We start from the raw sequence: 16,479 nt of genomic DNA, 5'->3' as shown, positions 1-16,479 counted from the left end.
TAGAGACACTGGCTTCTCAAGTGACTTCTTTTCATTGGTTTTTAAACACACTCCGGTCACTCCCATACCCTTGGATTTCATTTCACTTCAGTTACTGTCTCCATCTTTCCCTATTTACAGCTAATCTTCTCAAGAGTTGATACTGTTTCTATTTTTTTACTCCTTCTCTAGCCCTGTTCCTCTACTGAAACAGCTCCAACTAAGGACACTAGTAACCTATATATTAATTAAAATAATGCTCTTGCTATACAAAATAGACTTCGTAGCCAGCAAGCCTCTGTTTTTTTTCATTTGTAAAATAGGGGTTTATTATCACTGTACATATAAAGAAAGATGTTGGAAGGATTAAACTAATGCACATAAAATACTTAATATGTAACAAGAGCTGATATATTAGTTTTCTATGATTGCTATAACAAGTCACAAACTTAGTGGCTTAAAACAACACAAATTTATTATCTAACAGTTCTGTAGTTTAGAAGTTTGAGTTGGCTCTCACTGGCCTAAAATCAAGGTATTAGCAGGGCTCTGTTCCTTTTCGGAGGCTGTAAGGAAAAACCTGTTTGCTTGCTCTTGCCATCCTTTAGATGCCACCCACATTCCTTGGTTCATGGTCTTCTATCTTCAAAGCCAGTGGGTAGAGTTCTCACATTGCATCACTATGACCTCCTTTTCTGCCTCCCTCTCCCACATTTAAGGACCCTTGTGATTGCCTTGGCCCCACCTAGATAACCTAGGATAATCTATTTTAAAGTCAGATGATGGGCAACCTTGATTTCATCTGCAATCTTAATTCCCCTTTGACAGTAACCTAACATATAAGCAAATCCTAGGTATTAGAATATAGATACCTTCGGAGGGCCATTGTTCTGTGTACTACAGCTCAGTAGTGGTAGCTGTTAGTCACTTCTTGCTTGAGTATTTTTTTAGACTTTCATGACATGTCAAACATCGTTCCCTCTTTCTCTCCCTTATAGCCAATAAAGATTGGGTTCTACAGGCTCACTCCTTGATCCTCTTCTGTTTGTGCTCTATATTCTCTTCCTAGATAATCTCATTCATATTGCTAAAATTACTGCATATTCATAGGTGACTCACAAATTTATGTCTTCAGGCCGGACCTGTTCCCAGACCCCTGTACCCACCTGCCTTTCTCATTTTGTACCAGTTGTTTCAAAGATACCTCAGATTCAACTATACCAAGTTCATTATCCTTTTTCTTCGATTCCCCTTAAAAAATCTCCCATACCTTGGTCCTCTTACAGTGTTCCTCCTCTCAGTGAATGGCACCACCATCCATCCAGTGACAGAAGCCAAAAACCTAAGTCTATTTTGATACTTTCCTTGCATATTCAGTCCATTACCAAGTACTGTGGATTTACCTTACATGTCTTTTGAGTCTGTTTCTCTCCATCTCTACAACAACCGTTCTAGTTCAAGCTACCATCATCTTTTCCTGGAGCAATGTGATAACCTATGTCCATTCTATCCTCCTACAAAACTTTCTCAATTTATTCAGTGTAATATTTTAAACATACATACTGCAATGTATAAACGGCAGTAAAGACAGACAGTGCCTCTGCCCACTTAATCTAGTTGTTAACAGATATGGACAGAAGATATGGAAGAAAATGGTGGATTTGTCCTCCTGCTGAAAGATAGAGATCTCTTAGAACCCCAGGGCAGGGATTCTTCTGGCTCTGGATATAATGATGTAGGGAACTCAATTTAAAAGACCTCGAGGCAGTTCTTTCTATTGGATTACTTTGGCAATGTGACCCTAGAACTTGAGGTCTAAGAATGAAGAATCCTCCCTGGATTTGCTTAGATGGGTACCACTAAGGTTTGCCTTTACTCTCCATTTGCCATCCATATGTCTGTTATTGAACAACTCCTTATCTGACCTACATAGTCTTTAGAAGTTTTTAAGGCACCTTTGCCTGTCTGCTGTGGATCATCATACTTTTATTCTAAGTCTCTTATTTTCCTTATTTTTAAGTTTCTAGGGATAGGAGATAGTTTTCTTTTTATGTATTATCTACAAATATTTTAAATTATTATATTTAAAGTCCAAATATGTAAAAAAAAAATGACATTTTTTTCTATGCTACCCTGTTTTATGTACTTTTTCATTGGTGAACTGCTGAATCATTTCAGAATACTTTTTATTGTAATAAGACGAATGAAGGGACTTTTTTTTATATAAGTACAGCATGAAAACTTGATTAAGCAATAGAATAGGTGCAGTTGGAGGTTATTTTACGTAAATTCTTGATTTTCATTTTCCACAGGCATGGTGAAAAGGTCAGTCTCAGCTCTAAGTGTGCAGAAATTGACCGAGAGATGATAAGTTCTCTTGGGGTTTCCAAGTCTGTGCTAAATAACGTCATTTTCTGTCATCAAGAAGATTCTAACTGGCCTTTAAGTGAAGGAAAGGCTTTGAAGCAAAAATTTGATGAGATTTTTTCAGCAACAAGGTTCGTAATCTTTAATTAGACTTTGTAGCCCCTTAAGTTATTGACTCATTGTTCCAATTTGGATGCTTTTTTTAAAAAAAAAACATAAAATTTTAAAAGCAAAAAAGTCTTTAGTTATTTAGTCTTTCACTTGGTGGCAACCAGTGGGCATATTTCCTTTCAGTTTTTTTTCTGTGCATATTTTTTTGCCTGGTTGCCAGTATATATCTTTTTCACTTACCATTATGTCATAAGCATTTTCTAAGTTATTAAAAACTCTTTTAATGACTGCATAATATTCCACTGTATGAATATACAATTGTTTACTTAGTCAGAAATTTGATTTTTATTTAATATCTTCAAAGGTACATTAAAGCTTTGGAAACAATCCGGCAGGTACGTCAGACACAAGGTCAGAAAGTAAAAGAATGTCAAACAGAGCTAAAATATCTGAAGCAAAATAAAGAAAAAGCTTGTGAGATTCGCAATCAGATTGCTAGTAAAGAAGACCAGTTAACATCTTCAAAGGAAATTGTCAAAGCCTATGAGAATGAACTTGATCCATTGAAGGTAATTTGATTTCTTGTATGATGAAGAGAAAGTCACCTTTTACCATGGTAGCACTCACCCCTAAACCACTTTATTTTTACATGAATTTTAATTGTGTACATATTTCTTGAAAAAATTATCAGACTATATAATGTTATAGTTTAATGTTATAGGTCCTTTTTTTTTTTCTTTTAAGATGGTTAGTCTTAAAAATTGCCCAGACCTTGGATTTGAGAGTAAAAAATTTGTAGCATGATACTAAATTAGTAATGTAGATCCCTAGTTATTAAATATTAGTATAATGACCCAACTGTACTGTTCTGGTCTTAAAGAGGTTTTTTAACTGAAAGATCTTTTTAGAGATTTTTTATAATTTGCAGAATGTTCTTGACATTGCACAAATTTCGGAATTGATGCATAGCACGTTGATATATAGTCATACACCATGTAATGACATTTTGGTCAACAACAAACCATAAATACGATAGTGGTCTCATAAGATTATAATGGAGCTGAAACATTCCCATCAACTAGTGACTCTGTAGTCATCCTACGTTGTAGTGCAGTGTGGTACACATGGATTTGTGGTGATGCCGTTGTAAACAAACCTGTGCTACCAGCCAGATGAAAGTATAGCACATATAGTTATGTACAGCACATGCTACTTGATGATGACAGTAAATATTTCTGTTTTATATATTTACTGTACTTTTTATCATTACTTTCGAGCATACTCTTTTTACATACCAACAAAAGTTTGCTGTAAAACATGCCCCATTACGTTGGCAGCAGCTTCATACATCTCATGTTTACCATGTCTCTTGAATGCATCATTTTCTCTTGTGCTTGATTTAATCTCACATTATTTTGTTCATCATGGCCCCTGAGTGTACAAAATCCACTGCTAATGTTGCTAGTTAGAGATCATATTGAATGAGTGACCTGGAAACAAAATGAAACAGATTAAGGTCTATGAAGGTGGAAAATCAGTGATCATTATTGCTCACCAGTCAGGTACATCCCATTCCACCAATAGTTACAGTCTTGAAGTACCAGAGCAAAGTAATGGAAACTATTAAAGGAACTGCTTCACTGACAACAACGAGACTAACAAAATTCAAGAAGGGCCTGTATCGGACATGGAGAAACTTCTAATGATCTGGATTGAAGACCAGACACATAAGTGTATTCCTCTCAGCAACATGAAGATCACGGTCAAAGCAGTTTGTTTGCAATGTTGAAAGAAAAGGCTGGATCCTCCTACTATGTTGAATTTACTGCTGGCTGTGGGTGGTTTAAACCCACAGTTTAAACTATTCAAGAATTGTTATTCATTACATAATGTAAAAATAAGTGGTGATGTGAAATCAGTTAAAGACTGTTTGGAAACTCTAGAGAAGCTGATTTTGGAGGAAAATCACTTGCCAGAGCAAATATTTAATATGGATGAAACCTTCCTGTTCTGGAAACGGATGCCTGAAAGGACTTTCATCCATAAGGAGACCAAGTCAGTGCCAGGTTTCAGGGCTTTTAAAGACAGAAAGAATAATAATCTTGTTTGGGAGGCAGTGTTACACACTGCAAATTGAAAGCTTTTGTGATCTGGCACAGTGAGAACCTCAGGGCCTTCAAGCCTATCAGTAAGCACATATTGCCAGTGTACTACAGGAGCTATAAGAAGTACTGGATGACCCAGCTCCTCTTCTAAGATACCCTCCTGAGTTGCTATGCCCACAAAATGGAGAAGTACTGTTTGGAAAATAGGTATCTGTCAAGATTTTGCTTATTGTAGATAATACTCCTGGATGTCCTCCTTTTATTGGTGATCTTCACATATCAAAGTGGTGCCATCTCTTTGATTCAACACCATCTCTTTGATCCAACCAATGCAGTGGATCAAGGAGTTATGTTAGTTTCAGGTATATAACATAATGGTTAGACATTTATGTAATGTACAATATAATCCCTCTTGTTAGTCTAGTACCTACCTGGCACTAGTCATAGATATTACAGTATTATTGACTATATTCCCTTTATGTATTTACATCCCGTGACTATTTTCTAACTACCAATTAAGGCCTGCTCTCTGAGGAGGACCTTTACCTATTGCTGTAACTTAGACACTGAGAAGATACTGATGCAGTTCTGGAAGGATTACAAATGTATGACTGCATTAAGAACCTTTTTTGAGCTTGAGGTTGATGTCACTAAGGAGTGTCTGAATGGCATCTGGAAGAAGACACTTAAGAGGTTCATTCATCCATGACTTTCAAGGATTTACCAGGATGAGGAGGTTAGAAAAATCGAAAAGGCTGTGGTTAAGATGGCAAACAGCTTTAACCTGGATGTGGGTGAGGATGACCTAGAGGACCTCATAGGGGTGGTTCTTGAGGAATTGACTAATGAGGAATTGTTGGGACTGAAACAAGAATGCATAGCTGAAGAAAAGGCAAGAGAAAAGAAAATCGCAGAAGAAAACTCTCAAGAAAATTTATAGTGAAGCCTTTAGCAGAAGCTTTTTCAGACTTCAACAAACTCTTTAAAATGTTTGGTAACATATACCTCAACATGGAAAGGTTTTCATTAATAATAGAGAAGAATGTTCATGGTACATTATCTGCTTACAAGCAAGTGTATGATGAGAAAAACAAACCAAACAAACCATATTTCTGAAAAGAGTGACACCTACTTAAGATCCCCAGGCAGGTCTTACAGGAGGTATTCCAGAAGAAGTTATTGCTATCATAGGTGGTGATAGCTCCATGGGTATTACTGCCCCTGAAAACCTTTCAGTGGGATGAGATATGAAAATGGATATTGATGATCCTGACCTTATGTAGGCCAAGGCTAATGTGCGTGTTTGTATCTCAAGTTTCAACAACAACAACAACAAAAAAATAGAAAAAAGATTATAGTAAAGGATATAAAGAAAGAAACTATTTTTGTACAGCCATACAGTGTGTTTGTGTTTTAAGCTAAATGTTATTACGGAGGAGTCAAAAAGTTAAAATTTCAAGTTTATAAAAGTAAAAGTTATAGTAGGCTAAGGTTAACCTTTCTTATTACTGAAGAAAGAAAAATATTTTTTTTTATCAATTTAGTGTAGCTTAAGTGTACAGTGTTTATGATGTTTACAGTGGTGGATAGTAATGTGTAGGCCTTCACATTCACTTACCACTCACTCACTGACTTACCCAGAGCAATTTCCTTCCCTGCAAACTCCATTCATGGTAAGTGTGAGTAAGTGAACTTATACAGTTCATACCTGTGTTGTTCAAGGGTCAACTGTACTGTACCTATTATGTGTTTAGATACACTAAAATACCATTGCGTTACAATTGCCTACAGTATTCAGTACAGTAACATGCTGTACAGGTTTGTAGCCTAGGAGCAATAATCTGTACCATATAGCCTAGATGTGTAATAGGCTATGCCATCTAGGTTTTTGTAAAGTGCACTCTGTGATGTTTGCACAATGACAAAATCACTTAACGCATTCTCAGAATATACCATCATTAAGCAATGCAAGACTATTTGCAGATGTGTATAGCTTTCCAAACTCTTTGGTTTATAAAAAACACCTTAAGCAAATCTCATTCATTCATTTCACAATCATTTATTGAGTGTATCCTGTGTGTAAGGATATACTATTGTTGGGGCTACAGGTATAATGAAGACTACAATAGCATCTTTGCCCTTAAGGTATTCCTAGTCTAAATAAGTAAGAGCATTCTTGAAAATGGCTATTTTCTAGGTTACAGATATAGCAAAAAAAATTTTTGAAAAACCATTTAAAAATTGTTGATTTGGTTTTTTTAAACTCATCTATAAATACTAGTATAGATCTTTGAATTGTAAACTAAGAAAGCTAGTTTCGTTTCTGTCTTAATGCCCATTGATAATAATGCATGCTTTAGTAAATATTGTTTTATGCATAGCACTGTGACAAGTGCTGTTTGGGATAAGGAAGCCAAAGACTGGAACCTTGCTTTTAAAGAACTTAAAATCTAATTGGAGAAACAAGGAAACTCTTTTAAAAGATAGGATTACAAAGTATAAATTGAAGAGGTACATAAATGATATAGTTTGGAACGTAGGTTCTCTAGTAGCTAAAAATGGTGATTACAGGATAAATGAGAAAAGGAAAAAAAACAGATAAATTGGACTACATCAAAATAAAAAAACTTCTGCAAACTATACCATCAAGAAAGCAAAAAGACGACCCACAAAATGGGAGAAAATATTTGCAAGTTATATATCTGATAAGGGACTTGTATCTGGGACATAAAAACATATAATTCAATAATAAAAAAATGAATAACAATTTGAAAATGGGTAAAGGATCTGAATAAATACTTCTCTAAAGTATTTATGTGATAAATACTTTATCATATAAAGTATGATATATGTGTCCAATGACGCAAATGTGTCCAATAAAGTATGATATATATGTGTCCACAGATATGTATGTGTCCAATGAGTATATGAAAAGGTGCTTGAGGACAGTATTTATCAGGTGGGATGAATGCAAATCAAAACCACAATGAGATACCACTTCACACTCACTGGAATGACTATAAATCAAAAAGATGTTAAGTGTTGAGGATGTAGAGAATTTGGAGCCCTCATATTTGCTGATGGGAATGTAAAATGTTGCAGCCACTTTGGAAAATAGTAAGTTCCTCAGAATGTTAAACATAAAGTTACCATATGACCCAGCAATTTCACTCTGATGTATCTTATACCCAAGAGAAGTTAAAACATACATCTGCACAAAAACTTGTATAGGTCTGTTCAGAGCAGCATTATTCATAATAGCAAAGAAATGAAAACAACTCAAATGTCCATTAACTGATCAGTAAAATGTTACATATCCATATATCGGAGTATTATTTAGCCATAAAGGGAATGATGTTCTGATAGATGCTACAACATGCAAAAACTTCAAAAACATGCCGAGTGAAGCCAATCACAAAAGACCACATATTATGTGATTCCATTTATTTGAAATGCCCAGAATAGGCAAATCTATAGAGAGAGATTTGAGGTTGCATAGGGTAAGTGTTAGAGAGGAATGAATAGTGACTGCAAATGAGTACAGGATTTCTTTTTGGAAGCTGAAAATGTCATAAGATTAGATTATACTGATGGTTATACAACTTTGAATATACTAAAGAACATTGAACTCTACATTTTAAACAGATGAGTTGTATGATATGTGAATTATATCTTAACAACGCTTTTAAAAAAACATTATGGTATTGAATAGAAATCTGTCACAAAGCCTTCATAGAGAAGGCATGGCTGAGCTACACCTTAAAGAATGGGAGGAAATCAGATTGACAAACTAGAGGCATTTTATGTATGTTTGTATTCATTTTGCACTTTCTCTTAATAATACATGCTCACAATGAAAAAATTATAGAATACTGAAAAGTAAGAGATGTTCTTCCCACTTGTCATCTCTGACCCCAGATATATCCTACTAGCAGCTTTTCTTGCATGTGTGTGTGTATACATTCACATGTGTATACACACACACACATACACACATATACATACAAGCTTATCAAAACAGTATCACGTGAGAAAAAGCCTGGGTTAAGTATATCAGGGTAAAAGGAGTAAGAGATAAGAATTGTGGTCAGATCATAAAGAATGACAAAGTATGCTGTATCTTAGGATGAGCTGTCTTGATAACTGTGTGTAGGTACTACAGTAATTACCAAGATATTTGAACACATTTCATTTTCTTCAGGAGCAGCCTGGTTGGAAAGATGACAAACACACATAAGTCAGAAAAAGAAAAGAGCTGTAAGAGCTCTGAGGTGGCCAGAGAGGACTTTATGGGACTGAATTTGGGGTATGATTTTTTGACCACAAATGAGTAGGTAATTAGAGACACAGGAACAGTAAAATGCAAGCTGTCTGAACACTATTAAGGAAAGCCATATAGTTGAAATGGAGCATTAGTATAGGAAATGATGTCAAGATAGGGCTGTGATAATACCTGATATTTATTGAATGGTGCCAGGATTCCAAGACTGTAGCAGACATTGAGGTGTTTGTAAATTTCTTTATTTGTATTTAATTTTGACGAGTTCTCCAAGGGTTTAATCTTATTCTGTGTATCCTCAGAGCCTAGCCCAGTGCCTGGCACATAGCAGGTGGTTCAGTAGATATTTATTAAGTGAGTAATTTCCAAAGTCTTTTTTTAGCTCTCATATATGAGAATTCCCTTCATAGAACTCAGGGTAAAATTTGAGTCAAATCACCTTCCCAGCAGCCCTCCAGAGACAATTTCACACTATAATTCATGCTTCTCCATTTTTACCAATTCCCTCTGTCTTTAGGAACTCTCTCATAAACTACTTTATTCCCATCCCACCCCATCTTATCCTGACTTTGGCCCTTTGAGCCCTTTTTTCCTTTCTTGCCTTCAGGGGAAACTACTTGAGAAACTCGTTTCCAAATTCAAATACACCCTCTGTCCCTCTTATTTATTTTCCTTACATTCCATATACAAGTTCATAGTCCTTGTATGCATGATAGCACAACAGCCCATTTGTTTGTCTCTATTCACACTAGAGCCTAAGCTTTAAACAATCTGCTATATTTTTCATTGTTTGCAAATTTGTCTTCTTTTATTAGGATATGTGCTCTGGGGATAGAGCCAAAACACAGATACCAAAGATCCACAGAATCTGGTTACTGGCTGGATTTAAAAAATGAAACAGCTAGATATGTCACAAAAGATTCAAGTCTAGATAATGTTAATGTCACCAAGAAGCAGTGAAAACACTGATAAGAGAGAAGCCAAGAAGTTTGAGGTGCATACCTAGCTGAGGTGTTGACAGAAGTATACGTTAAAGATATTGCAGGTTCAGTTCCAGACCACCACAATAAAATGAGTGATAATCTTTTTGCTGCTGGAGGGTCTTTCCTTCAATTTGTAAAAACAAACAAACAAAATAACGTCTGTGAAGTGCAATAAGATGAGATATGCCTTTATTTAGTGCTCTGAAGAATCAATCTAGTTCTTTGTTCAAAAGATATTTTCTGAACACAGAATTTTTTCACAAGTGATGTGAATAGTCTCATCCGTTGAGGGCCAGCTGTATGGCACTAATCGATCAAAGTGCTTTAAAATGTATTGTGTAAGCCTGATATTAACCCTGTGAGGTTTAATAGGCAAGAAAACTAAGGCACAAGTGTTCATATTAGAAGTAAGAGGTAAAACCAAGATTTGAGTCCAGGCCTCTCTGATTCCTAAGCCCATACTTTTAAACTCAGATTTATTGAAGTTTAACTTACATATAGTAAAACCTACTTTTTTAAAAGTGTATAATTTAATGAGTTTGGGCAAATGCATTATAGTTAGCATAACCATCACTACAATCAAGATATAGAACATTTCTATCACTGCAAAACGTTCTTTCAAGTCTTTTTGTATTTAATCCCCTCCCTCCACTCTCAGCCTTTGGTAACCACTGATTTGTTTTCTGTCATAGTTTTGCCTTTTGTAGAATGTCACATGAATGAAATGATAGATTATGTAGTCTTTTGTCTGGCTTCTTAGCATGTTGATTTTAATTAACTTATGTTGTTGCATGTATGAATAGTTCATTCCTTTTTATCTCTGAGAGTATTCCATTGTATGGATATATTACAGAATGTGTTCATCGGTTCCCTGGTTGATGGACATTCAGTTTCCAGCTTTTAGCTATTACAAATAATCTGCTTTAAACTTTTGTGTGCAGGTTTTTGGAGTATGTTTCATATCTCTTTGGTAACTCCCTAGGAATAGGGCTGCTAGTTTGAATGGTAAGTGTAGTTTAAATGTATGAGCTGTCAAACTGTCTTTCAAAGTGGCTATACCATTTCATAGTTCTCTCAACAACATACATATAAGAGGGCAGTTGCTCTGCATCCTTGTCAGTACTTAGTATTGTTAGTTTTTTTTATTTTAGCCATTCTAAGACATGTATGATTTATCACTGAGCATTTTAATTTTCATTTTCCTAATGTGTGTAGATGTTGAGCATCCTTTTTATGTGTTTATTTGCCATTTAAATATTGTCTTTGGTAAAGTATCCATTCAGCTCTTTTGCCTAATTTTAATATATTTTTTCTTCTTTTTGAGCTGAATATTAAGAATTCTTTATATATTCTGGATACAAGCCCTTATCAGATATATATTTTGCAAATATGTTATTTTCTTAACAGCTTTTCAAAAGGCGAGGTTTTTTTAATTTTGATGAAGTCTACTTTATCAATTTTTTCTCCTGTAGTTTGTGATTTTTGTTTCCTATCTAGGTAATCTTTGACCCAAGGTCATGAAGATTTTCTTCTGTGATTTCTTCTTGAAGTTTTATAGTTTGAATTCCTACATGAACATATATGCTCCGTTTCAGGTTAATTTTTAAATATGGTGCAAAGTTAGGTTGAGGGGTTTTTTTGCAGATGTGCAGTTGTTCCAGAACACAGAACCTACAGTCTTAACCATTTTACTACCCTGCCTCCTAATCTTTTATTGTTGAGTATGTGGCTTTATACAAGCCTCCAAGCCTCCAACTCTTCTACTTAGCACATATAGTCTCATAGGGTAAAGGAAATGTGTAGCAGCACCTAGTATAATGTCTACCATATAATAGGCATTCAATCAATGATAGCTATGGTTATTATTGTAAAATCACTTTTTTCAAATCTCATTCTTTCATTCAGCTAACATACTAAACAAGTATCACATGTGCTGGTAATGCATTAGTGAACAAAGTAATCCCATTTTTATGGTGATTACATGCTACTCAGTATACAGATCACAAGATATGTTATTAGTATAATTTTATTAAGTGACATTAAAGTTGAGGATGCATTTTGGTGCAGCTTTGAAAGCTTACAATTAATATTAAGCACTCTGGTAATGTGTTAGTTTAAAAATTAGGTTCTGCAAATGTCTTACAAGAGGAATTGGTCAGCCTTGGAATCGTAGTAGCAAACAGTGGAAGTACCCAGCATCATCTAAGGGGAGAATTCTCTGAGCCAGGTCACACATATTTCTAGGAGACAAGGCAGCCACCTGTCCCTGGAAGCAGGGCATAGGGATCATTTTTCATACTTCACTTGTTCAAAGTCCTCTGCTTGAACAAACTTTAAATTGAAGTATAGTCTTCCATGTAAATTTGCCTATAGGCTCAGAATGCACTGGTGACTCACCACGAGTTTCTAGCCCACTCAGTAGTTCTAATGTTTTTTTTTTTTTTTTAGTACATTAAATACTCAGCTTTTTGAAGATTAAATTCTTAAAATGTGGAACTTTACATAATATGGCTCTAAGTACCCAATGAATGAATGACTTGTGGGAGGCATTGAAAGCAGGGCTTGGGCTTTGGAGTTAAAATTGGAGTTTAATTCCTGCTTTTCTTTACTAGCTATGAGGCATTGGGCAGGTTACTTACTGTCTTTGATCCTGTTTCTCTGTGTCCCTTTACAGCGTTGTTAGCATTAAATAAGGTCTCTTTTACCAAGTGCCTGGCTCTAGCACATCTTATTTCTCTTCATACATCTGACATATAAACTATAATGAATTTTATTTATGTAGTTTGTTTACAATTTTCAGAATCGTCTAAAAGAAATTGAACAAAATCTCGCTAAAATAATGAAACTTGACAATGAAATTAAAGCCTTGGAAAGCCGAAAGAAGCAAATGGAGAAAGATAATATTGAACTAGAACAGAAAATGGAAAAGGTTTGTAGTAGTAGAATTTTGTTCTACTTCGAAAATTTAAGATTATTGTAGTGAACCTCATTTGAATCCCTTTTGCCACTCACGTTTTGGAAAAAAAAAAAACATAAAAATCATAATTTTTGTCTTCCATGTACATGTTAAAAAGAAGGATATTGAATAAGCTTTGGTTTATATTTTGTACCTCAGACCAATATCTTCTTATGTTTATTCATTAAAGCTCTTTATTTTGGTTCTACATAGGTTTTTCAAGGGACTGATGAGCAACTAAATGATTTATATCACAATCACCAGAGAACAGTAAGAGAGAAAGAAAGGAAATTGGTAGATTGTCAGCGTGAACTGGAAAAATTAAATAAAGAATCTAGGCTTCTCAATCAAGAAAAATCAGAACTACTTGTTGAACAGGGTAGGACGAAGTGTTTACTTGGTCTTTTTTTCTTATTGTACTATTATGCATTTTCTGCATGAATGATGAATCTCTAGGGAACTATGCTGAGTGAAAAAAGCCAGTCTTGAAAGATTATATACAGTGTATTTCCATTTATATAACATTTTTGAAATGCCAAAATTTTAAAAGTGGAGGACAGATTAGAGGTTGCTAGGGTTACTAAGTAGGAGGAGGGGTGGAAAAAAGGTTAGTGTGGTTATGGCTATAAAAGCAACAAAAGGGATTCTTGTGGTATTGGAACTGTTCATTATCTTGACTGTCATGTAGATGTATCAGCTAACACAGGTGATAAAATTATATAGAGCTTAGTATGCGCATACAAATGGGCACAAGTAAAAGTGGGGAACTCTGAATGAGATCGATGGATTGTATCAGTGCCTATATCCTGGCTGATACACTACAGCAGGTCCGCGAATATCTTTGTTTCATTACAATGTTTTTGAGATGCATAGGAACTTAACTCTTGTTTATGTCAATTAGCCTATGGTAAATTTGGTTTCATTATATGTCGTTTTGCTTAAAGTTGCAGAACCTATCCATGACATTAAGTGTATAGTTTTGCAAAAAAAGAAAAAAAAAAGCAGTTTTTGTACTCAATAATTCTGACACTGGATGTGTGGATTTTTTCACCCCAAGCAATTCTCTAATTCTCGGCAACTGGGTGTCCTGTAATTTAATTCAGTTCTGATACTGTCTGGAATTAGCACAGACCCTACAGAGGGCCCAGTCTCACGAGACTGCCTCCCACTTCCAATGCCAATCAAAAGGTCCAGGTTGTCTGTCACCTGTACTTCTGACCAACTAGCTATAAATCTGGCATTCCCACAACCTCTTCCTCAGGTTCAGTAATTTGCTGTAATAGCTCATAGAATCCAGGGATTCTGTTATCAGTTTATAGTAGATGATACAGCTCAGGAACAGACAAATGGAAGAGATGCATAGGGCAAGGTATGGGGAAGGGACATGGCACTCTCCCAGCACCTCTGTGTTCACCAACCTGGAAGAAACTCTCTAAACCTTGCTGGTCAGGAGTCTTATGGAAGTTCCATGTAGGCGTGATTGATTAAATTATTGGCCATCAGTGACTGAACTCAGTCTTCAGCCCCTCCCCAGAGTAGAGAAAATTCCTACTCTCTAATCACATAGTTGGTTCCTCTGATAACTAGCTCCCATCCTCCAAGACTCATTTGAATGGACTCAGGTATGGTTGAAAGGGACGTATAATAAATAACAAAAGATACTTCTCTCACCTTTATCACTCAGAAATTCTAAGAGTTTTAGGAGCTCTGTGCTGGAAACCAGGGACAAAGACCAAGTATGTATTTATCATTATATTATATTTGGGGAAACTGGGCAAAGGATGTAAGAGATCTTGCTGTACCTTTTTACAACTGCATGTAAATGTACAATTATCTCAACATTTTTTTTTTTTCCCACTGTGTAACCCACCTCAGTACCTGTAGCCTACGGGCGGGCACGGAAGCCAGGCAGTGGTTCAGGACTACAGTTTGCTCTGGCATGGGGCACTATGAGAGGCCCTGGGGGATGGGCCTGCCATAAATCCAAACCCATACGTTATCTCAATTTTTAAAAAATCAGCTGGAAAAAAAAGTTGTTATGGTTTTTTAAAGGTCGTCTACAGCTACAGGCAGATCGCCATCAAGAAAACATCCGAGCTAGAGATTCATTAATTCAATCTTTGGCAACACAGCTAGAATTGGATGGCTTTGAGCGTGGACCATTCAGTGAAAGACAGATTAAAAATTTTCACAAACTTGTGAGAGAGAGACAAGAAAAAGAAGCAGAAACTGCCAACCAACTGATGGTAAATATTGTTATTATTTTCTTTTGTTTGTGTCACATTCTCTTGTTGAATTGTTTTAATTTTTGGATGGACCTTATTTTGTGATATTTTTAAATTAGTGTTAGGATAGAATCTGCTACAAGGTAGAATAAACCTTTATGGAAGCAAATTTTTTAATATGTATAAGGATAAAAATATGAACAAAATGCAGTTCTACATTTTTTATTTGATTTTAAGTAAAATTTCTTTTTAAAGCTAATGGTAAAGAAAAAGTTTGCTCAGAATTAATAATGATTCTCTCTGGGTGATGGCCATCTCATATTTTTATACTTTTCTATATTTTCCTCAGTGTGCGTGTGATACTTTTATAGTGAAGAAACTTGGTTAATGAATTGTTTAGTGAAAAAAATTAATGCTTATTCTTATTTAGAATGACTTTGCAGAAAAAGAGACTCTGAAACAAAAACAGATAGATGAAATAAGGGATAAGAAAATTGGACTGGGAAGAATAATTGAACTAAAATCAGAAATCCTAAGTAAGAAGCAGAACGAACTGAAAAATGTGAAGTACGAATTACAGCAATTGGAAGGATCTTCAGACAGGATTCTTGAACTGGACCAGGAGCTCACAAAAGCTGTAAGATATTATTTGAGTAATCTAATAATTTTAAGGTATAAGACATTTAGATCCTTGCATTCCGAAGTATTTTTATCTGTCGTTGATCCTGATTATGGCATATTAATAAAAATATCAACTTTGTCTAACAATCTCATTTAAAATGAACTCATCTAAATATCTTAACAACTTAATTGTTTGGTTCTGGAACCTGGTGGTTTAAAAATTAGAATTACCTAGTATGCATTTTAAAAATACTCTTAGTCTTTACTTCAGACCTTCCAAATCAAAATCTCTAAGGGTAGAGCATGGAAATGTGCATTAAAACAAAACTAGGTAATTCTTATGAGTACCTTGGTTAAGAACCACTTACCTAAGTTAAAAAAAAAAAAAGTATTTTCCTCTAGTTTCCACATAATAATTTTACAAAATTATTATCATGTTATCACTTTTTCTGTGGTGGAAACGTTCTTAGCCAGTCTATTCTTTTGATGAATTTTCAGATTTTCTTCCTTGTTTCTAATCTTTTCTCTTCCTTCACATCTCCACCACCAAAGCAAGCATCCTTAAGCTTCATGAAACTCCCTCTCAGGTTCCATCTTGATAATTTAAGTAAACATTTCTTTTTGCTCCCTAATTAACATCTAGTGTACATTTTATGTCAGTTTAGTAGTACTCTATCACAATACTGTCTTGTAACGGGGAGGCACTGGTCAGGGGCTGCATTACACTATTTTTATAGTTTCTACATGCCAGGCAATGTAGTGAGTTACATGGGTACTTGATAAATACTAAGTTTTGACTGAGGAGTCACTAAACTGTATACTTAGACACATTTCTCTTAATTTTGCACTAATT

At 35.1% G+C, this 16,479-nt stretch overlaps 1 protein-coding gene and 1 non-coding gene across 2 annotated transcripts in view; one reads left to right on the top strand and one right to left on the bottom strand.

The window, feature by feature from the left end:
* The window catches only part of RAD50 (RAD50 double strand break repair protein), an 84,768-nt gene that overhangs the window by 22,290 nt on the left and 45,999 nt on the right, over positions 1–16,479 (top strand). The window contains exons 4-9 of the mRNA XM_039879952.1: positions 2,292–2,477; positions 2,822–3,026; positions 12,625–12,753; positions 12,994–13,159; positions 14,833–15,026; positions 15,436–15,642. Coding sequence (XP_039735886.1) covers positions 2,292–2,477; positions 2,822–3,026; positions 12,625–12,753; positions 12,994–13,159; positions 14,833–15,026; positions 15,436–15,642 — 1,087 coding nt within the window. The remainder of the gene's footprint in view (positions 1–2,291; positions 2,478–2,821; positions 3,027–12,624; positions 12,754–12,993; positions 13,160–14,832; positions 15,027–15,435; positions 15,643–16,479) is intronic.
* LOC120616710 (small nucleolar RNA SNORA42/SNORA80 family) lies at positions 14,636–14,775 on the bottom strand. Its single transcript, XR_005656664.1, has one exon. It is a non-coding gene; the product is annotated as a small nucleolar RNA SNORA42/SNORA80 family (small nucleolar RNA).

This window comes from Pteropus medius, unplaced genomic scaffold, assembly GCF_902729225.1.
Source record: "Pteropus medius unplaced genomic scaffold, Ma_sr-lr_union100, whole genome shotgun sequence".
NCBI lineage: Eukaryota > Metazoa > Chordata > Mammalia > Chiroptera > Pteropodidae > Pteropus > Pteropus medius.
This window is presented reverse-complemented; position numbering and strand designations above follow the sequence as displayed.